The 24,894-nt window shown below is 35.0% G+C and overlaps 2 protein-coding genes across 7 annotated transcripts in view; one reads left to right on the top strand and one right to left on the bottom strand.

Annotated features, from left to right (window-relative positions):
- LOC132911448 (atos homolog protein A) overlaps window positions 1–3,757 on the top strand; it is a 44,152-nt gene extending 40,395 nt beyond the window's left edge. For 3 of the 4 annotated variants that reach the window (XM_060968058.1, XM_060968057.1, XM_060968061.1), the window contains one exon: window positions 28–3,757. In XM_060968058.1, the coding sequence (XP_060824041.1) occupies window positions 28–196 (169 nt within the window). In that variant the 3' untranslated portion in view covers window positions 197–3,757. The remainder of the gene's footprint in view (window positions 1–27) is intronic. The other variant, XM_060968059.1, reaches the window with a different exon arrangement.
- A 141-nt stretch (window positions 3,758–3,898) lies between these two features.
- LOC132911463 (pyruvate dehydrogenase (acetyl-transferring) kinase, mitochondrial) lies at window positions 3,899–24,356 on the bottom strand. 3 transcript variants are annotated; one of them, XM_060968104.1, is made up of 8 exons: window positions 23,970–24,356; window positions 8,845–9,052; window positions 8,486–8,688; window positions 7,911–8,075; window positions 7,437–7,612; window positions 6,632–6,856; window positions 6,325–6,548; window positions 3,899–5,823 (listed from the first exon to the last, which is right to left on the bottom strand). In XM_060968104.1, exons 1-7 carry the CDS (start codon window positions 24,070–24,072, stop codon window positions 6,360–6,362), a joined length of 1,269 nt encoding a protein of 422 aa, XP_060824087.1. In that variant the 5' UTR covers window positions 24,073–24,356; the 3' UTR covers window positions 3,899–5,823; window positions 6,325–6,359. The 3 variants fall into 3 exon arrangements, with proteins under 3 accessions (XP_060824087.1, XP_060824088.1, XP_060824089.1); XM_060968105.1 differs by having other exon boundaries at window positions 8,486–8,670; window positions 23,970–24,354; XM_060968106.1 differs by lacking the exon at window positions 8,845–9,052 and having other exon boundaries at window positions 8,486–8,670; window positions 23,970–24,355.
- Between the last annotated feature and the right edge of the window lie 538 nt (window positions 24,357–24,894).

The following is a 24,894-nucleotide window of genomic DNA, read 5'->3' as shown; positions in this document are numbered from 1 at the left end:
ACGTTAAAGTCAAATATTTCATTCCAGATTTATGTCCGGTAAGTCTGGCCGGATTTATCTTCATACGGACATTCGTATGATCATTTGTCGCAAGTCCGACGTTGATACGGCGTCGGATTTTGGGTCAGAGCCACCAAAGGAACTACGAAGCTACATCCATGGTCCTACCAATCCAAAATTTTCGCCAAGGTGCTGAGCCACGTGGCTCTTTCCATGGGGTTGCTGTCAGTCACTCCGCTCGCCTAGTCCCCTTCACGCAGAGGTTTAGCAGAGACCAGCTTTTGTTTTTAGAATTCTAAACAGATCTTCTTGAAACGATGCCTGAGAAATCTTTCACATTACCGAAGAATGATCATGAGAAGGAGTTGATAGAAAATCTTTGTGAACATGGCCTTTTCACGAAGAGGAAAGAAGGTTGTAAAAAAAAAAGAAGAAAATGTCCAGATGGAGAAAGATTTTTGTAGTAAAATAAGACCATCCTTCGCAAAAAGAAGGTATATTGGCGGTCCTTAGCAGGGCATTCATATTTTGAGATTATTTTCGCGAAGAAGATGAGAAGGCAACGTAACAGTTTGGAGAAAAATGTTTGCAGGAAGTTTCAGAAGAGAAGATTGTCGTCTTTCGTAAATGTAACGTTCCAGATTGGTAAGGAGAAAGGAATGCTAAGGGGCATATTGCGAGCCGCTTTAATAAGAATTGTTTTGCTTATTGTTTAACTACAATTTATTTTCTTTCTTCTCAAATTGCCGGTAATGTTATCTTCAACGCGGAAAAAGAAGGTGTATGTTAATTTCAGCTTACAATGGTTTCTTTCGGTTTTAGTTTCTTTGCGGATCGAAATTTTTAGTTCAATTGAATGAATTATTATTTTTCGTTGAATTGAATTTATACGCTGTATTCGGTCTCGGATTTTCGGCGATGATTGTCGCTTTGAATTTTTGTCTTTCATATTTCTCGCGTTCGAACGCGTTCATACTAATAGTATATTTTCAGACGGAAACGAATAAGGTTTCCAGTTGTCCCGAGTTCGTCGTTTTAATTATAAGATAGACGATCTCCTTGCTAGGCCATCTCTCTGATTTATTGTTGTAAATATAAGTCATATGTAAAAGTCGATTAAGAATTTTTTAAACGGGATGATACTGTCATATGTGTGTAGCACTCTACGTTAGAAAAAGAAAGAAGTAAAAAAAGAGAGAAGGAAGAAAAAATAAGTGATACGAGCATAGAAAATATCAAGAATCAGGTCTCTCGTTGACATTTAAAAGAATCCTCAAACTATTGTACAAATGATAAATAGAGAACTATGTGATCTAGGAAATCGTTTAAAGCGTAATTTAAATAGATACCATTTATCGATTCGTTGATATTTTCAGAAGAAAATTGAAAGACGGTTGACATCGTCGTTTATTTTATTAAAAAAAAAGCAACAAGAGAAAGAAAAAGAAAGAGAAACAGAGAAAGAGAGGGGGTGGAGAGAAAGAGTGAAAGAAAAATGTAAGAAGGCACTTTCGTGTGAAATGATGTAGCTTGCGAATCAACGAGTGGCTGGATTACACGACTTTTCCTGCTCGAAGAAAAAGAATCATTATTTACACATATAAACAGAACACAATCTTGTGTCCGTAGCACTGTGATGAATATTTTGATAGACTATAAAGAGTAATTATATTATAAAGTATCTATTTGAGTAGTGAATATGTCCTAGATTAATTAATAATCATACTAATGTCGTATGAGGAATGTAACCGAGCGTAACTACTAACCGTAAAAAAAAAAAATTACACATATATTTCGCAGTTACACGGCGCTCATTATTGTCTCTATATTAAATGACGGTACGTTTCCCTTATTTTTCTACGCGCATGAGAAAACAGAAATCAACAAGAAAACAGAAAGATAATTTAAGAAGAAAACTATTCGCATTCGCACGAAGACCGTTTGAAATTTCACGTGAAGGATCAACTCACTGACTTCTTTCATCGCGAAACTTCTTTAATTTGTCGTTTAACTTATCAGCGCCTTCTGTGACTTCTGTCAAATGAAAAATTGTCGAATTTTTTAGATCTACGTACGACCAAATTTGCTATTCAAATAAGATGTCAATTCAGGTGAATTTCCGGGCATTTATTATGCTCGCTCTTATTAAAAATAGAATTCGATTAACTTGACACGGTGGAGACACGTAGACGTAACAGATGGATTTTGTGATTCGTTCAAAAAAATTTGTCTTTCAGAACGAGAAATATGTACTCTTACGTATGCTGACGAGTACGTTTACGTTGATCCACGTCGATAATACTTCGCCTGAATCATACGAGAATATTATTTAAAATTCACTGGTCAATGAAGAATTAAGCTGTTTTAACGTTGCAAAAGTTTTTGTAGCACGTGTATTGTACGGCAAGGAAATATAGAGTGTGTAATCACTGCCATGCTGTAAATACATTGTAGCATAGATGAATCGTTGAATAACAATTTAAGGGGGTTTTAGCAATAGTTTGCCTGATCGAGAGATCCCATTTGAACAGAAGCAGAAAGAAAAAGCGGGGTCCATTGAAAAATATCTAAAAATCAGGGGAAACTCGTCTTGTTCTCTATGGTTTTTCCACTTCAAAATCATCACCTCCAAATTTTTTCCAAAGTATTGGATGTCTGTTGCCAACCAATTTAAGCGAATTTTTTTTCAATTGGATCTCGCTTGTGGGTCGATTAGAAAAACGAAGTGTACACGCTGCGAATTTTAATAGCATATTTTCCCAGATCATTGAAAAGTCGCTTGGTAGCTTTAACAGAAAGATCTCAACGATGCGTGTAATTAATTTTCATACGACGGAAATTGAACGAAAAATATGTGCAATTCATTAGTGTACCTTTCTTGAAAAAATTCATGAAGATAGGAGGAGAATACGAATATTGTATTTTTGGAATTTGCAATCGAGAGATGATTAACTTGTACACAAACTTGTAGGACATGCACTAAGAATTTTATTATTGTGATAAACTTTTGTCGGAATAATGGTTCGTAATTACTTCGAAGTCGAAACGCATTCTCTTGTTGCTGGAAAAAGGGGACGAGTTAAGTCGACGGTGCCAAACTTAACAACAAAAGGAAAATGAGGAAAAGATAGGCTTTTGAAAGCGCTCAACGACGCAAACGTTTCGAATCCAACAGCTTCGATCACTATTTTAACTTTTATTTCTTGGCCATAAAAAATTTTATTTTATTCTTCATAATTACTTCCATTTCGTTTTATCTATTTTCTCCAATGTCTTTTAGTTTTTGTTTTCATTCGATTACATTTTAAAGTGTTTTCTTTAATGGAAGTTATTTTTTATTGCCAATATATAATTTTAATTACCAAACGTCGACGTGGCTAGGACCTGATTTGTAAATTATCATCGATTGTTCGGTCTCTCGATAATTGAAAGAAAAAAGAACAGCGAGAAAAAGAAGATGAATGTTGATCAATTGAACCGTTCGATCAATGATAATTGTGAGCTTTATTTGTCAATGCTAATTGTAGAACGTTTTGTTGAGTCATTTGTTGAATCACCTGAACACATTGATGGACGCCAGACATGTACATAGGGTAGTGTTATTTTATAAATGAAAATTATTGTTATTATTAAGATATACTTTTTATTATTTTTAGCGAGCGAAGCGTGAGGTCAGAGAGAAACATTTGTCGAGAGCGAACTCACATATGGTACGCATGGCCAAACGTAATAAAACTACAGCAATGCATTACAACAATTATTCTGTGTGTTTACTTGATAGACCAGTAATTTCCATCGAAGCCTTGTATGCTGTATTGATGTCAAACCGAATTAGATTCTTCGAATTCATTCACACATAATCGTTTAATATTAGACTATGAAAAAATGACATTATCCATTTTTATCTTGTAATATATTTATTAACAATGTTTACAAGTGTTCACTCGCGTTACTCACGCGAATGCCCCTACAGTCTATAATTATAACTCGAAACTGTCTTCTAGGCAAACATTAATCCGAGTGCTCTAGAAATTTTGAATTATATACACGGGGAAACATACAGAGTATACTCGCAGCTACACTGTGAAATCATTTCATGAATCGAATTCCACAGAAAACACATTCGTATAAATGACGTCGTTCCTACGACGGAATATAATTCTCGAATCACAGTGTAACGAGTTTACGAATAGCTCGCAATTCTCTTTAAATTCTTTCCCTCTATGATAGTCATTCTCGTTTGAAGAAATAAAATGATAACAAATCGTAGAAAACGTGCAGCATATACGCAAATTATGCAGTCTCTTTACAGTAATCCTAAGAATGGTAAAGACTAAAAAATTGTTTAGTATTCTAAGGTATGAAGGTTGCACCTGTTTCTTTGTGAAAATTAAACGTTATCGTACTTTACTCTTTACAAACATATACAGAAGTCTTTATTACATAATTTCGGATAAAATATACAGGGGCGATGTTGTGTCGCTTCGCATTCGAAAATAGAAAGTTCACAAAGAAGATTCTACACGAACGCGACGATATTGTATCATTTAAAATCTTTTCGAATTCCTTCTTGGCTGAATTTAACACGTTCATGATGAAATGCATGTAAAATACCTTAGAATATAAACGAAACACGTACGAAACTCACGGTGTTTGCGAGGAAAGGAATTTATTGCGTGTACAAATCTTTGTTTTCGCTTAGTCTTATAAAAATTCCATTGAAAACTAGGACACCTGAAAGTGCTCCTTAAGAATTTCTCTGTTGCCTGTTACACGGTATACAAAATACTTTCCTGAAATTGAAGCTAGATATCAATATCATCGTTCATTATCCTTTTCAGCCAGTCGTTCCGACTCGCATGTCATTTTTATCTAATTCGCACGTCTAAGGAATCGTTAAGTTATCGATCTCCCTCTTCGTTTCTTTACACAGTTTAAAATTCACAGACGTGGATAACATCGTACATTAACAGGTTCGAAGTTCGCCTAGCTACATTTAACTAAAATTACGCATCAAATCACAGTTCACGTTTTGTGGCATCCTCTTATAAAAATTCCTCCTAACGAGTGGAAAATTCCTCCTCGCTTTCGTATCGATCGATCACGAAGTTCAGCCGAACGTACGTTTGCACATTTTCCCGCTCGAATAAAAGCGATTATATACAATAAAATTAATTATACAATTAAAATGCTGACTCAATAAAAGCATTAAACACGTATGTTTATAGATATAAAAAAAGAAAATGATTTTGATGGGGTGCCCAAGTAAATTCTATAATTTTTAATTTTTTTGCCTAAACAATTTGTCAACTTGTAAAATCCTCATTTAATAATTAAAATCACGTAATGAGGTAACAGAGCCGAGGAGAAAAATTAAAAATTAATAGAACTAACTTTCTCGGGTATCTGGGTGCTCCATACATTTAATCATTTTCGTCATTTTGCGTTACTGCGCAGAATGAACTGAAAAAAAAGTAAGAGAAAATAAAAAAAGATCAGAAACGCGCAAAGTGCAGTCGAATTTTGATAGTCGTGATATGTGGGCGTTGTACAACGAGCAATCAGACACTTGACATTCCTGACGAAGCAATAGTGCTATTGCAGCTATCACGGCCAGACATCTAGTTTTCTTTTTTTTTTTTTTTTAATTTATCTAGTTTGTCGTGAAAAATATGTACCGGATTACTAGATCCCTGCTACTTCTCTACAAATCGTAACGCGAAAGCCGCTTCTTCCGAATCACCTACAGCAGAAGCAGCTGTTCCGTCGATTATGTCAGTGCTCATTAGCAGAACGCCTCGTTAAAAAGGAAACACTGAAACACTAAGAGCGATTGCAATGCAGACACGAAATATCAATTTTTAATAGACATTTAACTATGATGGAAAGAGTGCGTGAAGTCATTTTAAAATTTTGCAAATAAAAACGCACTGCTCGCCTACGAGTTGCGAGATTGTATTCTAAATTACAGGAGAATAAATAAATAATAATAATTTACACGAGAAAAGAATGAAAGTCACATTTGAGAAGCGCGAAAAGAAAGTTTCTAGAAAAACTTCCATAGAAGTTTTCCATAGAAGATAAATTGCACATCGAAATTATATTTCCACTTGATTTCAGAATTACATTTGCGCCTTTCTTCAACGATAATATCTCTTATAAAAGTTCTTACGAAAGTATAAATAATAATGATAAAATTTTGCAACAGTGTAACAATGGTTTAAACCATCGGATGATACAAAAGTCAGAGAATCAACAAAAATGGTCTTGTCATATTTTTCTCGCGCACTCTTCAAACGTCGAAATCTGCGAATATATACTTACTTCTCCTCTCTTTGGTCCATAGACAAGAAATTTTACTAGCAATGGCTGACCTCCTTTCCACGTGGGAGTTTGTGCCCTTGGTCGTGGCTCATACGTAGTTGCCTCGTGGCCATTCCACCACCGCAATGACTGCTCCAGTCGGTAGTTGATACTTGAGTTCGATAAAACTTGGAGGAAGTCTTGTTGAAGATTGGTAACAGCTCGTTGGCTTCGTTCGACAATGCCTGTCGATCGGAACGTCGATTCAATGGACGAAGAACAAGACAATATTATACCACGTTATGAAATTACAATACACGGCTCTTACCTTAAGGTATATAATAGCGTCGGTACCATAACCATCGCAACTTTGCAGAACGAGATCACCATGGAAATATCTAGCGTATAATCGTGATACTGGAAGACCGTAGCCGTATCCAGCAAGTGGAACGGTGTGAGCATCGGTTCTGGTTGGCTTAGGCGCTGTACTGTACATGTACTTGAACAAATGGTCCATTTGCGAGCGTGGAATACCACCACCTTTGTCAGACATCTACAAGAATTTTCCATGTAATGTAATTAGACCGCGAACATTTATGCAAATTTATGCTTTTACCAAGATAATTAAAGATTTAGAACCTGGGTGGAAAATTGTTTTACCTATTAAACGTTATATAACGTCTACTATACTTTGGATATTTTATATATTTCAATTAATTAAGTAATTAACTCATTAAGGATTAATATCGCGATAGTGCAACATTTCATTCGCGATTTTTTTCTTGGATCAATCTACATTATCGAATTTTGCTTTTTAAAATTGTGACTATGGAAGGGAATTGTAAGAATTCAATTTCTACTTTCTTCGCCGCTTCTTACACCCAGATCTTACGATTGTTTCCACATTTTGATGATATTCTATATAGTTAACACGCTCTGATTGCGAGCATGTTTCGTATCGAATATCTGACACACCGATATTCGATATCAATGTTGGCGAAACGTCTGACTCAATTTCCACGCAGACAATGTTTATTGATAGATTCGATTGTCGTAATTCACGCGTCGCTCTGACTACATGCTCTAACTGCTATAATTGTTTGCAAAATTTAAAAATGATTCGTAAATCGTACTTTGACGCAAATATCTTCTTCACCGCGGGACACGATCACTTCTATCGCTGGGTACTCCTCGCTAGAGCTATGATGCTCCATAATAGCTCGCATGCTGTTCTTGAAAAGTTCGAACAGCATATGGAACAAATGGCTCGGTACGTAAACTATTCTAATTTGACTACATCGTTCCAGCTCTGAAAAGAAAAAAAAAAAATAACGAACAGTAAAACAACAAATTCTTTCATAGAAGGATTCTCCTTTTATCATTCTTTCTATGCCACTGTCTATATCAAAAACGCGATAATAATTGCCACATTGAAAGCTTCTCATTATTATATATCTTTCGCCTGTTCCGCGTACATTATCTTTGATCGCGAAGTTCAAAGGTTTCACCGTGGCAATGGTCTATAAACTATACCTACTATAAAAAATTGATTATGTTATACTACTTACTAGCAATACTCTAGTACAATCAACATTTTTCAAACTTGCCGTTATGTTGCTGGACTATCAATTCCGGACTAGCCAGATAATATTGATCGCACAGCAATCTCGCTTTGTCATACGCGTCTCTCACAACGCTGATAATCTCGCAAGACGGGTCTATGGATCCCACGTGTGTACTGTGCCCATTCAATTCGCTGCCAAACAGAAGAGCTGCAACAGAAGATATGCTTCTTTCAACAACCATATCGGTAACATCTCCGAGTACATTAAATAATACACAAAGATTGCAGGGAAAGATCATGGCAAAACACCTTCCCTTTTTTTTTTTTTTTTTTTTTTTTTTTTTTTTTTTTTAACACAAAAGCAGTTTTAAATTGTCTTTTCACTCTTTTTTAGAACTAAGCACATGTTTTCTCGCTCCTTTCAAAATTATCAAATCGTCTTAACAATTATACCTTTGGCATTTGCAAAACTTCAACCTATTAGGTATTTTTTAGAGATTTTCATCTTCGAACCTAACAAGTTATTTTCATTCTCAATTTTGTCGTATTAAAATTCACCTGTTTAATCGTAAAGTGTCTTTCTTCTATAATTCACACGAAATGCACCGATAAACTTACTGTGTTGATTGATGAGCATACGAATAGAGATTCGGGACATTAGAAATCTGTCCAAGAAATACTGGATATTGTTCTCCGTTTGAACATCAACGTCGTGGGCATCTTTCAATTCCAGCACACCCTGCGCCATCGTCTCGACGATATCCTTGTGTCTGTTGCGGATTTTAACCAAAGTCTGACAGAATCTATGAAGCAAAAGCGAACTTAATTTAACCATATTTTACTTACGTCCGTGTGAAAGAAAATAGTGATTTGTTTATCGAAACTGGACACGAAGAGCATTATCTTTATACGAGATATCGTAACGAACGAATGGAAAGTAAATCCCTCGAGAGATTTTTCTAACGTTGAAGACTCACTTGTCTAAAGTGGTCTCGTTCACTTCAACCTTCTCGAACTGCATGATATCTTCAAACGAAGTGGCATACAAGTTATTAACTATACTCATACTAGGCATTTTCAATAAATTCTCTGGTAGCAAATGGATCTCTTTCATAATATTGGCCAATCGGACAGGTAGCTCCTTCCTTAAGAATATAAAAGACTTCCTCTCACAGGCACTTAGACCTGAAAAATTCAATATTTTCTATAATTAGAAATTCAATAATGAATCACTTATTCCTTTGCTTTTTTTTTAATTATTCTGCAAATATATTTTGTTATTTCCAAGTTTGCCTGTCTCGTGATCGGTAGACCAGGCTGTTCGGCAATGAATCTAAGAGATAATCGTACAAAAAATCCGCGATAATGACTTGATATAAAATCTTTATCAAAAAGAAACGTTTCGGAGTTGTTTTGATGCATCGAAGAGAGGCGGAACGATGAACTCTGTAAACAGAGTCTCGTTGCGTAAGTTCGATTGCTCTATAGGAAAGGAAGGACGATTTCATGGAAAACGTAGCTTATTTCGTGTCAACGACGATACGCGATATCTTGCAATGCGTTTTGTTTTATTTGCGTCAGTCAAGAAGAAATTTTTCTCTCCTCTTTGTTTTTCCTTTTGCGGTTCGAGACATTTTGGTAAATATCATAAATTATCATGGCATATAAAAATAATTGGAACGTCGATTCCTCGTCGACGGAACAAAGATCAATATATATCTAGAAATTTGGATTAGGAAACAATGCGTCACGTTGGTAGAGAAAATTTATTTCTTCTCGTTTTCTCTTTTCGATAAATCTCATGCATTTACGAAATATGTGAAAATGGTTGTAATATGGATTCTTCGTTGGTGAAACAGAAATCATTTAGTGTGTTAAATTATCATAGATTAGAAAGGTATGCGAATCACTGGAAAAGGCATTTTGTAGTCATATCGCGTTTTAGGAAGCTATAAGTAGGTCGTAGATCAACCTTCCTACATACATATATTATACTTGCATCTGCGCTTACGTGCATGCGTTTCCTTGCTACTTCGATCGTGTGGGTAAGAGCCTGACAAAATTGATACGCTTTATCAATTCTGGCAAGGCGTTGGCCTCATATCACCGTGGTACAGACGCTTTTCATATTTCAGTTACGTGCACGTCTCTTTGGAAATTTAATTTATCGTTTGATCGATAGAATATAATTATAACTAAACTTGTTGTTATAATAGTCGGGATAATAAGAACCAAGATTCTCGATTACAACCAAAAATAACATTTTTAGATACGATTTAAGGAGTGGTATCTATCGATAGTAGTTGTTTCAAAGAAGTCGACTTATTGCGCCGTGTATTATCTGTGAAACGTCGTTCAATCGATCGTATTGTTTACGTAGTTTGTAGACTTAGTAACCTAAATAACAAACGTGTATCAGTATTGATAATACTAATTTTCACGTCTAATTGTATACATTGCCTCAAGTACAGTAAGGCTATCCTTGGGTTTCTCGTCACAACCGAGCCGCAATTGTTTAATTATTTAATTTTCAATTAAAGCGGGACTGCTTAATTACCATGGCGTTGAGTTGACGAAGAGCAATTCAGAATACGGAAGAAAGAGACTGAGATACGTCTGGGTAAATTTGTTTAGCCGAAGCAGCGGCTTTAATGGATTCCAAAAGTATCTTTCGGTTAAAAGTGGCTGACGTTTATTCCTGCAGGTATTGACTCTGATGAATAAACCGCGGATTTTTATATATTTCTGGGTTTCAAAGGACAAATATGCACATAAGAAGGTACATACCTTCTTTCGTAATATGCAAAAATACATAAATTATTCAAAGTATCGTGCTCTTTCTAATGTTTTATAGATAAAAGAATTTGCTGTACATTCGGTGAAGTATATCGACAGACGAGATTCTATTTTACTGTCTCTGCTGTTTGATCAAGAATATAAATATTTGTGATAAAGTAGTGGTCGGTTGACAGAGGTAGGATTTGACCAGCATTTACGTCATCGGCGATATCGCATTTCCATCGAACAATAACTTGATCTCATTGCTCAATTGGATTAAATTTGTTTCGTATTCGTTGAGTGATTTTACGAGATCGCATATATACATCACGTATACTAGTAAGTTTTATAATCTGCGCACAAGATTGTTCAATCCGTTAACGATATTAGAATTTTAAGCAGAAATTTCTATTATTAGAAATGAAAATTTAATAGAAATAAGCTATTTTCCAGGCTTATACACCCTTGGACAAAAAGATAGCACATGTGTGCTATCATTAATTTCTCATAGATAGAGTCCGAATTTCCCAAGTTTGACGAATGGCATATAAACAGTACCTTGTAGTAATAAGGTATATGAGCTTGAAACTGTATCTTCGCTATTCCTCTTGTATTTATCAACAATGATTGTGAAATCCGGTCGGCGAAATGATAGCACACTTTCAAAAGTTGTAGTGTTTATTATCTACTAAATTGTACAAAAATAAAAAACCTTTTAAAATTTAATAATGTGTGGATCCTCCCTTATTCTCCACCACCTCCAGCATTCGTTTCGGCAAAGAACGATATAGTTTTCTAATATAATCCAGCGATATATTTCTCCATTCCTCTTCAAGGCACTTTTTTAACTGATTAATACTTTCAAATTGCCTATTTTCTCTATAAACGGCATTGCTTAATTTACTCCAACAGTTTTCGATTATGTTTAAATCGGGGGAGCATGCAGGCCAGTCCAAAACTGCAATATTTTCTGTTGAAAAATATTCTTTCACAACCTTAGCGGTGTGAACTGCAGCATTATCTTGCTGAAAAATAAAATCTTGTCTCGCAATATGTGTTGCGTACTTTGCAATTTGATTTTGTATCAAATTACGATAGGTTATAGCATTCATCTTGCTGCGAATTGATATTAAATCAGTCTTTCCGTTATACCCAATACCTGCCCAAAGCATAATGCTACCTCCACCCATTTGACGCCGTATTTGTGACAATTTTTTTTTTCTTACATCATGATAGTAAAAATTGAATCCATCTGGGCCATCTAAATTAAATCTTTTTTTATCTGTAAATATAACTTTCCTCCACTTCTTGTTCCACCGTATATGTTCTTTTGCAAAATATAATCGATGCTCCTTGTGAATCTGCTTTAGAGCTGGTCTTCGTTTTAATTTCATCCGCTTTATGTGCGCGGATTGTTGTAGTACACGTCTGACATTCCGAGGATTAGTTTTTACGCCAACTTTTTCTGCAATTTCACGTGACGTGAGAAGCGAATTTGACGCGGCACGTAAAATTGCACGTTTTTCACGAGTACTAATCGCGGAAGGTCTCCCACTGCTTTTTTTTGTTCCATAATTATTTACATCTTTCAGTAAATTATAAATGACTTTCCGACTTCTACTGAGAACTTTTGCAATTTTAGAAATAGTAAAGTTTTCTTTCTTTAATTTCAAAACTGTTTGAATCTCTTCACTATTTAGCTGTTTTCCACGTCCCATTGTTTGAATCGAAATTTGTAAGGTTTCTAATGAAATTCTTCTACTTTTCACTACGTCTACACCACTCAGAATACACAGAAATACTAAGGAATGGAAACAAAATGCTTGGTGTGCTATCATTTCGCCGACCGGATTTCACAATCATTGTTGATAAATACAAGAGGAATAGCGAAGATACAGTTTCAAGCTCATATACCTTATTACTACAAGGTACTGTTTATATGCCATTCGTCAAACTTGGGAAATTCGGACTCTATCTATGAGAAATTAATGATAGCACACATGTGCTATCTTTTTGTCCAAGGGTGTAATACTTTCACATGCTTGTAGATTTTATATCAAAATATGGAGAGATCTTTCCAGTATCTGAATAATTCACCACTAAATGCACCGAGACATCCATTGGAATTCCTTTTAAAAATCCTTCAAATTTTAAAACCTGAGTTTCGACTATCAGCGAGATTAGTCGATAATAAAAGCATTTCTATTGAAATTTTTCAAACGTCACGTTTTCCATTACAGGAAATTGCATTTCTTTCTAATTGGATAGATTGGTGAGCAGCTGATATACTGCCAAGATAACAAATTGCCGTGAAATCACCTATTGGTTTTATCAGCACCGAGCAGACTGAACAAGATAGAGGGTATTTTTTATGAGAGTTCTCTATGATCGAAATAGATCAAAACAAACTGGCTTTCGTTGAGTTATCTGTTCACGCAAAGATTCGTGGGATAAACCATAAAATGATCCCTATCGATATCTATATCAGTATCATTATCATTCGATTGTAACATCAAATAACATTTAAGCTGTACAATATCTCGTGCAGATTATTCTTAAATCAATTACTAGGAATATGTGCGTTTTGTTGCTTTCGTGGATTAACTAAGAAACATTATCGAAAAGGGATTAGCAGAATTATGATAGATATATAGACAAAATAATTTTTTATTAATTATTTTTATGAAACTATTATTTATCTTACAGACATGAAAGGAATAAAATTTGTTAAGAGCTTCGTAAACTGGTTATAATATTCATACAGAGGACGAAAGGTTTCTTTGTAAATTGTATCTCGTTCATTACGTTTACATAAATATAAATTTGCATGAATATCAGGATATTCCACGTTATTCTAACAAATATAAATTCAACTGTAGCTAATATTAAAAGGAAAAGTAGAACCGAAACGCAATTTATTACTCGGTTAATTATTTTGTCTTGTATGTTTTTCCCAGAGAATTCCTTAAATTGAGTTTCCATAAAAAATCGATGTATTGCGTCTTTTAAGAATAATAATTTTCAAATATTGCAAGTACTCGCTTGTTTGGCAATATTATCTTTTCCTTTCTGGTTCATGTGTCTGAAAAACTTTCCAATTATCAACCTCTTTCGTGTTTTTTTTTTTTTTTTTTAATATGAGATCGCACTAATTAGGAAAGAATCAGACGATCGTAAAAAACCTTCTGACAGATAAAACCTCTCACATGAGTCGTAGTTAGAAAAAATAATCGCTACGTGTTTTGGTAAAAAGTACTTTCTGCGAGACTCGTTCCGTTCGAGATAAACAAAAAATGTTGGAAATTTTATTCAGCCGATAACGCGACCCAGACAAAGAAGAAAACCGTGCCTAATTGATACAGTATTGCGAAATCGGATCGACATGTTTTGAAAGCAAACCGAACGTGAACAACAACGTGAAAGAATCGAAATTGTTTACATATTTCGTGCGATTATATATTTCGCAGACGGACTCTGCACGTCGATCGTTCTTCTCATGCATGTCATTAATGAAACAGTGCTTCACCTTACGTCCAGAGGTGCACAGTACATTGGCCGATTTGCCAAGGAGTTCATCGCGATTGTTCGCAAGGTCAGACACTGCATGGAATTGCAGTGAAGCACGCAATGTCTCTCAATGGATTGTTCCCTGCCCGTTCGAGAACGTCATACGTTTTCTATAGCGTTCAATCGGATCATTGAGAACCTGCACGGACATTTTAAAGGAAAGAAGACGACAAATGCAGCTGCATAATACAGAAATGACAATGGTGATTCTACGATTGACGGCGTTACTTATTTCAAATGTCAATGTGATCGATTCTCTTTCCTTGGTAGCTAATTCATAAATGAAACCTATCGAATATGTTTCCGTTCAAGGAGCAAACCCAATCAGTAGACTGCGAGGATATTCATGTAACAGGTCGTAATAAACCTCAACAAACGATAAAAAAAAAAGAATGAAATACGACCATTTGTTATGTTCCTAACGAACAGTATGCCATAATCGAATGCACGTGACACGATTTTTCCTTGAATGAAAAGCGAATTAACTTCTGTTCAACAGCGAACAACTTGACCCATATGCGTCGTATCATTGAGAATCTTTAGCGAATTGAAGAACAGATAACGAAGAAGCGAATGAAGCTTAACCCAGTCGCCTGGAGTGAATCGCGTAATTAGTAGCTTTGATCTAATGAGAATGCGATGGATTCTCAAGCTTCCAAAGGAATCTTTTATTTCACGGAGCTCTCCGAGAATTAAAAGGATTATATTCAGCTATCGTTTCTTTTAATAGAACCGCATTGCTTTATCGAATAAGGAAATATCGCGCGAAAGCATTTCTGTAATTTTTTACCTAATGATTACCAGATGATACAACGCTCGTTTTAAAAGTATATCAAGCTCTGTCCTCGATTCATAAACTATGGATGTTTATGCATTTGTGAAAAAATTAAGATTCCAGAAATATAAGGATATACACAGTAAAGTGGTGAAAACATACGCAGTATATATTTTGCAGAGACATACTTCATACACAGTTTATATTTAGTATTCATTATGATATTTAGATAAAATAAATCATTATTAGTATATTATTTCTTTAATTTTCATAAGAAATGCTATTAATATGTATCTTCTATCGATAAGGTTCTCCTATTTTATTTCTGACGAAGTAGATCCCGACGTACCAGGTTACGAGTATTCCCTCCAGAATTTAGTATCTCGCGTCATCCCATGTCTTTTTTGTATCTCTAATTAAATTTGCGAATTTTCTACGATTATTATTAGAAAAATTAATCTGTCCGATGATTTACTGCGATATTAATTATTTTATTAACTATCTATAAAAATCGATCGCGCGAGTATTTACTTTTTTAAAAAATATTTTTATTTGCTAAAAACCAAGAAGAAGATACGATATAGCGTACTAACTAATTTTCCAATTTTCAGATAATGTTTAAAGGCTTTTAGCGTGACAGAGATAATATAAAAGTTACATTGACATTTACAAAAGTGCATACATACATGTGTACGACTTTTACATAGAAGCAATAACGCAGTATGTGATACTGGCAACGATAAACGTAAATGATGACGCATCGTGGTCATGTTTCAATACAACACGTTGCTACAAAGTCTCTCTGTCCAGACTCGTACATATCGATCCGCCTTTCTAATAATTTTATTTACATTCGTTCGTTGTTTTTCCGAGAATCAGAACGAAGCAACGGGATATCGAGAAACAGACATTTCCGATGAAAAGAGCGAGCTTTCAAACCAATCGCACTGACACCCTTCATCCGTGGAACATGAATTGAATCGCTGTAAATCATTCAGCCTACAAACGAAGATAGAAACGATTTTCTCCATCCGTTATCTATCTGCGGACCGATATTTCCATTTCCGCAGAAAACGAATTTGCACATGTACTCTAATTCACAAAGTCATTCGAACGCTTACGATTTACCGTATTGAGACGCGACTGTCATAATTATATCGGTAAAAATAGTCAGCCTACACGTGTATGTGTAATATATTTAATTAAAAATCACTTCATTAAATATCTTATATTTTCTACCTATAGTTTCAGATTTGTTTCAAGAACTTTACTGATAAATGTGTGAAATTTGCAGACGTAAAAATGCACAGGATACGTATAGTGTATAAAAATATTTTCCGCATATTTTATAGACTGTTGGAATATTATTAAACGTATACTGTGTATTATATCTGAAAATATCAAAAGGTACAGACAGTGCGGTAAATTACTAATTATATAAAAATAGATGAAATACCCAAAGTATTTAAACTTCATTGAAATATAAATTTGCTTATACTGCAGTTATCTTTCGCATGATATATGTATACGTAATATATTCATAGAATCATTTTATCTGTTTTCGAATAACTTCGTGAGTCATTGTAGTTATAGTAGAAAACTCGTTTCATTTCAGATAATTGGCCGTTTAACATCTACAGGATAAAACTGAACAGGAAACGTTACGTAAGATAGAAAACGAGCTTGCAACGTGCTGCTGAACACGCTTCGAGAACGTAATTATTGTTGATTAACGGCATTAACTTTGATGTTAACACCACACACACGCCTTATGTAATACGAGAAAGATGAAATTAAACGTTCTCGTTTTTGTTGGAAAACTCGATGTGACGAAGTGGAAAATGACTTTCCGACCAGGAGGTCGAGGTTCAAACGACGACAACGAATAAATGTATACACATCGATCGATCGATCCTGTGGGAATCGAGCATTAGAATTAAAAGACGCGAGCTTTTTCAATTCAAAGAAACAACTAGCATTATAAACTTGTTAACTGGCTTCAGAAACAGTATCTACGTCATATCTCGACTTTGTGCTATTTTGAATCAATTTCCTTCGGCGACTCGAAGTTCTCATTTTCGTTCTCATCTTCTTCCAATTATCTTAATCCTCGACTTTCAAGATATCCCAAGAGTCACATTACGACAGATTTAACAAATATACGCAAAGTCTGTTTATAAATACATCCGTACATTCGATTTAGGGCGTTCCTTCATTATTTTATTATTTGAAATCAGATTTAGTCACTTCTTTATTCATTCTGATTCCGTGACAGTAGGTACTTTATGCCGGTTTAGTTTACTTTACGAATCGAACGAGGTAGGTACTTTCGTAAAAATAGATTTATTTCCGGCGGACGTTATAAGCCAGTATCGTATAACAGCGACGCATTAATAAAATTGGAGGACGCGAAGTAGCGTCCGATTTATGTACACGCGAGAGTGTAAGGAACATTTTCTCGATGATAATGAAAGTGCAAACATGATACAAAGTGGCCTACGAGAAAGCTATCTTATCCATCCCAACGCATATGTCAGTCCCGATGAACTTGACCATCGATGGTTACCGAAATTTCATCGACAAGGACCTTCAAGAATATTTGATAATTCCCTCGAGTTGCTCAAACTGCCACAGGGGAAATAGAAGCGTACACGTTTCATTTTCAACTGGAAAATCACGTGTTACGAAATATTTTTAGGACGATCGATAAAATTAATTTCTATGGTTCTACAAAAATCGACAGCTTGAATGGTCGCTCAATGTGGAACTCGTAAACCCTATATTGTTGTCATCTTCTTGAATATCAATAGTTGCGTCGCTTCTTTTCGCAAAATGTGGCCGAGTATTACATGACTACTGATAACTTCAAGCGAAATAAAAATTTATCGAACAAATTTTAATTGCCAACTACGTGTTGCGTCATATTTTAACATGCCATGATATCTGATACTTACGTGTAAACAATCCACGTGTCGAGGGATTATATAAGCATAGCGGATAAGTCGTTGTTTGGTAACAACAGAGAAAGTTAGTCTTATCGTCAGAAAATAAATAAAAATATCTCTCCGTATTTTTTTCATTGTATGTATGAGGAAATACATTTCTATCATATAAGGTTGTACAGAAATATATTTTCTATTACTTTTATATTTTTTTTCCAAGTAATAACTTGAAATTGAAATTGATGAGTAGTGTAAGTAGTCCGGAAGAGAGAAAACACCTATTTTCTCAAGGCTAGACGTCGTTTACTAGTCGGATTTCAAGGAATGGATGAACGATACTTTTACCAGTGCAAACCAGTCTCGCAGTAAAAACTCGGCCAGACGGCAGTCCCAGTTACTCCTCTCGCGGAGAACTTGCTGGAAGCATCCTAATCATTTTTTCGGGCGATGTATCTCCCATGTGGGAATTGTGAGTGCAATGATTCACCATTGTATGTAAATTAACAAGTGTCTCGTAATTTTCCGCTCGTTTCAAAACAATTGTCTACTTCAACTCACGATATTTACTAAGAATCTAACGTAAACACATTTGCAACTTGAATCTAACCCGTTAATTGAGTCGCTTTTTAATGAGAAATTACTACAATAATGGAATTAAACTTAACACGTAACATTAATATTTAATAATGACAAATTAATTTCCATCAAGTCCATTTTAATTCTTGCGAATGTAAAATATTGGTCAAAAAGAAGAAACAAAAAAGAAGAAATGGATTTCAATTGCCATATGTTGAAAGGAAAATTTTTTAATTACTTTATTATCTAATATAATATATTTAATTAAAAAAATTTTTAATAATTTAATTCAACGTATTCTTGTCTCCTAATTTTACATCTCAGTAACGTCCTTCGTAACTCATATTTTCCAGTTAGCAAAGAAATAATTACCGAGGAATTTATTAACTTAATTTCAACGAATTGGAAGTAAATAATTCAGCATACCAACGAGGAAAATATTATTGTTGGTAAGAAAACAATTGTTACTCATCGGCTATCGGTATTTTTTTACTGTACGTTGTTGTACGTGCTAAGCACTGTCCCATAGGTAGTTCTAGAACGGTCGACGAGCATCTATAATCGGTCAGAGGAAGCAGCTGTTTAGTTTTAAAGTTTCAATCTCAATGTACAACAGTAGGCAACGTAGATACACGCGTTTCATAGGGCAACGTGCGTCTCGTAACTTACGCTGTATACATACAGAAAACACGTTCGCTAAATGAATTAGATAACGCTTGGTAAATGTCGAATTAATGTCAATTTATTTTAGGAGCAATTAACAACAAGAAAGGAATACCGCAAATTTGCAACGTTGAGCAATCAACCTTTCAATTCGAGTGAAAGGAACCGAAAGTACGACGAATAAATTGAAAATATTATGAAATCGAAGTAACTTGTTATTGCTTTAGATGGAGGCCGCTGATAACAGAAATTCTTGCTACGTGTTTGGCGTTCATAACGTTTAACCATTGCTGTTCTACAGAACAAAAAGATCGATAGAAAGGCAAATATCAAGTGGTAACGTAGGATATGTTGAATTTTTAATATTCTCACTTTACAGAATCCTAAAAGGAATGCGTTTATGCACGCTTATACGAATAAACAAAAGAACCATATTATGAAAGAGAAAATTCTCCGCTTGAAAATTTACCAAAGGAAAAAGAATAGATACAACGAGGACGAATATTTTACATATTACGACTTAGACTCGCGGCAAAAATCTTTTACACGTCGCTGTATATTTTAAAATGCATCCTTAGTTTGGTCCATTATTTAGTCAAGAATAGCAGTAGTAATATTTATTAAATTTCTTCCTCACGGCCGAAAAATTGTGTATTCTTTCGCACCATATCGTTAATGGGTCTACATTATTATTTACTCAAGAGTACAAATGGTAGCAGCAGGAAAATAGTGGACAGAAAATAAGAGTGTGGTTAAAGACTCAAATAACTTCTAGAAAGTTGATTTTCAGAGACCACGACTTAACACTCCGCCTGCAACTTTATTTTTACTTACGTCAATTGCATACTGGGTCGTTCAAGTACACGCAGTTTTCGTTAGGTTTTTGTATTTCTATATCTATAATCATCCAATAGCTTTTACTGCAACATGTTATCTTAATTTTTTTAAACACAGTAAAATTTAAACAAAGATACGAATAAGATAAAAAATTACTTAAAATTGCTGGTGGAAAGCGATACGATATGCAAATGGAAGATTGACGAAGCCCTCAAGCTCTCGCAAACTTTCTTCGTGGCATATCCTCAAGTTTGAAACAAAGAACACGACCCTATTGTTAAATTAAAAACTTCGGCATCGAATAAAGTCGACAGAGGAAAGAGACGATAAGTAATTTTCAAGTTCGATAATCAATTTCATATTATTAAGTAACTAAAAATATATCTTTGCATCTTGTTGCACATTTCATAATAATACCAGATATATCCTTAACTGTTGGCAAAATTTCATAGGACCATCGCTTATTTACAAGAATTATTATATCTTTCAACATGTAAACAATTATAATGACAAGCTTTCGGGAAATTAGTATGGAATTACGAACAATTTCCGGGTAAAAAATAGTAACAGGGTTCGTCTACGTGAAAATTGCGCTGGCGCGAATTTAAAGCGGGATGTATTGAAAGTTCAAATTCCAAAGGTTTTCGCGCCCACGTTGATCGAATGACGTGAAAAAGTGGCAGCATTCCAGCGTTCCATTCGTACTACTAATGTATACGTTGCTCTATTTTCGTGAAAGTCGCCAGAAACCAATGACAGTGGCCGAATTCGACGTAAGAATTGTCCTTTCGAAGTTGATTGGTCAACTTCGACTTTGTGTAGATTGCAACCTGTTCAAAATCTACGATCAACAATCTACGGCGTAAACACGCTACGAAATCATCAAGATACTATGATTTATCCTCTTTTTTAATTTTGTAGAAATACAATTTGTTATTAATTCGTTCATTAATTTGTATATCTTGAATAAATTCAAATATCGTTATAGTTATCGTTTGCGAATAGTGTACAAAATGCGAAATACAAGCGCAAGAACTAGTTTGTTCGTCCCATTGATGATAATTTGAGGAATTACAACGCGTTATTCATGGATCAAAAGACCCATAAATTGTTTGCTACGTCCTGAAAAGCGGCTTAAGCAGCTTCCACGTGAAAGAAGGCACTCTGACAGAAAGTACCTCTGTTTAGAGTACCACTTTGCTATACAGTGCAGTTAAAGCGATCTATGTGAACCAGATTCGCCAAGGTCTGATCTTAGCGCAACACTCAAAAGGCAAACATCGCGACAATATTTATTCTGAATTCCCGTTATCTGCGAGTCTGGGTTTAATTTTCATTCGATATTGGTTAAACTTATTTTCATCAGAAAACGATAAATACGCGCAGATGCGTGACTGAATACGCGAATAAAAAAAACAACGAATGAACATCCGTTAATTCCAGACTGTAGACGGTGCGGATAAAAAACGAGACAGGATGTTATTGCGCCTCGTGACTCGTGCCATTGGCATTATTTATCAGCCGCATAATCAACTTAACAAACAAAACGCTGCATAGAATTCTTGATAATAATGTAGCTAAATTGCTCGCCGCGTGAAACCGCTTGAGTCCTGATCTCTGTTTTGAAAATCAAGCGTCGTTACTAATTTTAAACAAACCAACCGTTTGTGATGACGACGGTAGCGGAGCGGACGTCAGAATGTATCAGCAATGTCAAAGAAAAATCCGACAACTTCTAAAAAAGTCGCGGATCTCGCAACAATAGTTGCTTTTCTAGAAATATTTTCATTCGGCGGTTAATCAAATATATTTTGCAATATAAATCATTTTTTATATCGATTCTATAATATAAAATATTCGATATTTTAAATAATGTTTATTTCTTGACACGAGTTCCTCAATTCGTATAGATCGCACTTTTTGTCATTCTGTTGACATACATGCGAATATGGTGACTGTACAGTTGTCGATTCATTAACAAGAATGAACAATAGCGTGATGTTGAAATACGAGACACGTTGAACTCTGTGATGTCTGGGCACGTCTGACAATTCGACAACAAAGTTAATCGACAGACGAAATATATATATACAAATGCAATGTTAACGAAAAAATGCAGTGGACATTATGTTTGTTATTGTTGAGAAAGATTTTTATTCTGAAAATAAACGCTGGCAAATGGAGACGAGTTTGTTTGCGACGATGTTTCGAAGTTTTCATTTCTTTTCTTGTTTATTTATTCTTTGTAAAATATAACTTTTGGGTTGGAAATATAACAGGAATGGAAACGTTACAATATTAATTTCGGGTTTTAAAACTTTTATATCATATCTTTATTCTAAATAATCCTTATAAAGGAGCGTTTCTAGTTTGGTCTTTTGTTTTGGTCTAGAACGACTCCCGAGTCGATTTTCGCATCGATTTTACAGTAATTCCAATCTCACAGGTTATTGATAAGTTATTATGAGTCTTGTGAACAGAAGTCCACGTATTACTCACTCATATTAAACAGACCCTTAAAGATAGTAAACCATGATATTACTTAAACTTTAACCTTCGACATTATATTTTACCAAGAATCTTATGTTTACAGATTTATGTGGTAGTATTTAAGAAAATTTGTTCTATTCGAATCTTCTTTTCCATTTCAGCCAGACATATAAAATTTAAAACGAGTGATTTCATATCTTATATAGAGGTATAAATGGAAGAGTAATTGATAATTTTTTCATTGCTCAATTATAATTATTATTTTATAATTTTTTAGTAATCTCACTAATAAATGATGCAAGCTTAAATTCGTACGATTTTATGGACTAATCTCAGCTTAATGCGACCTCGGTGACCAAATGATTACGATAGTGGATTCACTGTGCTGAAATCGATATCGCATCAACTAATCAGAGATGTATAATTCAAGAATCGAAGATATTAGGCGCGCTGAGATTAAGAAAACTGTTACGAATCTGACATTTGCACGAGTGCAGTGACATTTGGGGATCGATAAAAAGAAAGCCGAGAGTAACATCATCTTAATGTCTGAATTTCTTTCGAAATTTCAAGCGTGCGCTTTTCTTCGAATCTTTCGCGAAGGAAGCTCCAATTTATTTTATTTTTAGAAATTCGTGATACTCGTTAGATTGCTGTGGCTGAAATGCGTAAATATGGATTGTAAATGGCTTTTTTACTGAAAAATCTCGATTCTGTGTAACAATTTCGAGCCCTATTTTCTCACCGACCTTTAAGTACCTGATATCAAAAATATTAATATTTTTGATTTAATTTTATATAAAAAACAAAAACAAATTTGGGAAGATTACACGCAGTAATCTTGTAGCAAGTTATACGTACTTGACATTACTCTTTAAGTAATCGATCATTCAACGCTGTAATTAACTCAAAACCTAATCATCGAGGCTCTTGGTCGAAAAAAGAAGGAATTCACGTTGCGATGACTACTTTGTTTACTCGTATGACTATTACATCATGTCACATTTTCAATTCTATACTTTGCTATAAGAGCATCGATCACGTATAATTTGAATGACGCAGCTGAGTTATTAGTCGCAACTGAACAGAAATGGCCTATTCGCGAAAGTATCAGTTTTTGTACTTAATTTTTGGTTTGCATCAAGCCACGAAAACAAAAGGTGCAGTAACGCCATCGCTGGCATTCAATCGTCGCTGCTAACTGAGAATATAAACTAGCTACGGGGACGATGCCCCGAGATCGTTGCAAGATTTTACCGAAGCGACCCTGAAGATGATATCCCGTGCTCTATCGAGGTCGTTGTTCGATCGATTCCATTCTCGTCCCTTCTAACTAAACAACGACACGAGAAAACGAAAACAAAAGCGAGGAGTAGGTAAAAGGAGATACAGTCTACTACGTCTCTCGACACTTGAGGCTCAGAATTGGATGAGGTGTGTAAAGTTGCCAATAAAGCGAGCTCCTCACACTCACCGAAATCGATGAACTGTTTTATCGAAAGCGGCGAGGGGTTGAATTGCGAGTAAAAGTCCAGCATCTTGCTGATGTTCCCGAAACACTTTTGCGTGAGCTTCATCTCGTCGTACGTCGTAACACATGAACTTAATGAGCCGTCGACTTGGTTTTCCTTCGATTTTTTTCTCTCAAAATTCGAAAGCTTAGTCTGAGAATTTTTTGCTGTCGTTTAAAAGACACGGGAATACTGTCAGAATCTACCGCAGGCAGGTTGAACAGCGAGGCTACTTTGAGTAGTACGCCGGTACGTGGATAGGAGACACCTCCGACCGCAATGGTTCGTGGCAAGACTAGACACGATTACTGGCGTTTCAAGAAAGGGATCCTCTATATGTTCGCTCCCAATCGCGCGACTGCGTACCCCTTACATGACCTCTCTATCAAGCGGAGAAAAGTGGGGTTACCCGAGGCGCCACATTCAAAATATCCTTCTCCTTTGTCGTTTTTTTATTTCGTGATTTTTCGGTCACGAAAAATTTCTTACGTGACGAATTTTATAATAATACACCTTTGGCAAAATCAGTGATAAGAAATGAAAAATTGATAAAGATTATTACACAAAAGATATAATTTCAGCGTGTGATGTGAAGTCAATAATAAAGATTTACGTAAATAAAAGCGTGAGTAGATATACGATTAATATTTCCCAATAGAATAACACGTCTATGAATAGAAGTTGAAAAATTTATATTAAGCTCGTTGAATGTAAAACTCATCGAATGAAAACATTCTAAGGTATACTTTTTTAAAAATGTAGAAATTCATTCTGCTTCAGTTTTCCTTAAACATTTATACGTAACAATTATATAACATATAATCTGCTTAATCAGATAAATGATTTTTTCGTACTTTATTTAAATACGATATTATCATGGGAGATTCT

The sequence above is a fragment of the Bombus pascuorum genome, chromosome 10 (assembly GCF_905332965.1).
Source record: "Bombus pascuorum chromosome 10, iyBomPasc1.1, whole genome shotgun sequence".
Taxonomy (NCBI): Eukaryota; Metazoa; Arthropoda; class Insecta; order Hymenoptera; family Apidae; genus Bombus; species Bombus pascuorum.
This window is presented reverse-complemented; position numbering and strand designations above follow the sequence as displayed.

Excerpts from the sequence above, each read along its gene's own strand:
- LOC132911463 (XM_060968104.1), bottom strand. The coding sequence starts at position 24,072 with ATGAAGCTCACGCAAAAGTGTTTCGGGAACATCAGCAAGATGCTGGAC. Across the intron at positions 8,076-8,485 it reads TATGCTCATCAATCAACACA|CTCTTCTGTTTGGCAGCGAA; the intron begins GTAAGTTTATCG and ends CTTCTGTTGCAG. Across the intron at positions 6,857-7,436 it reads AAGAAGATATTTGCGTCAAA|ATGTCTGACAAAGGTGGTGG; the intron begins GTACGATTTACG and ends AAATTCTTGTAG.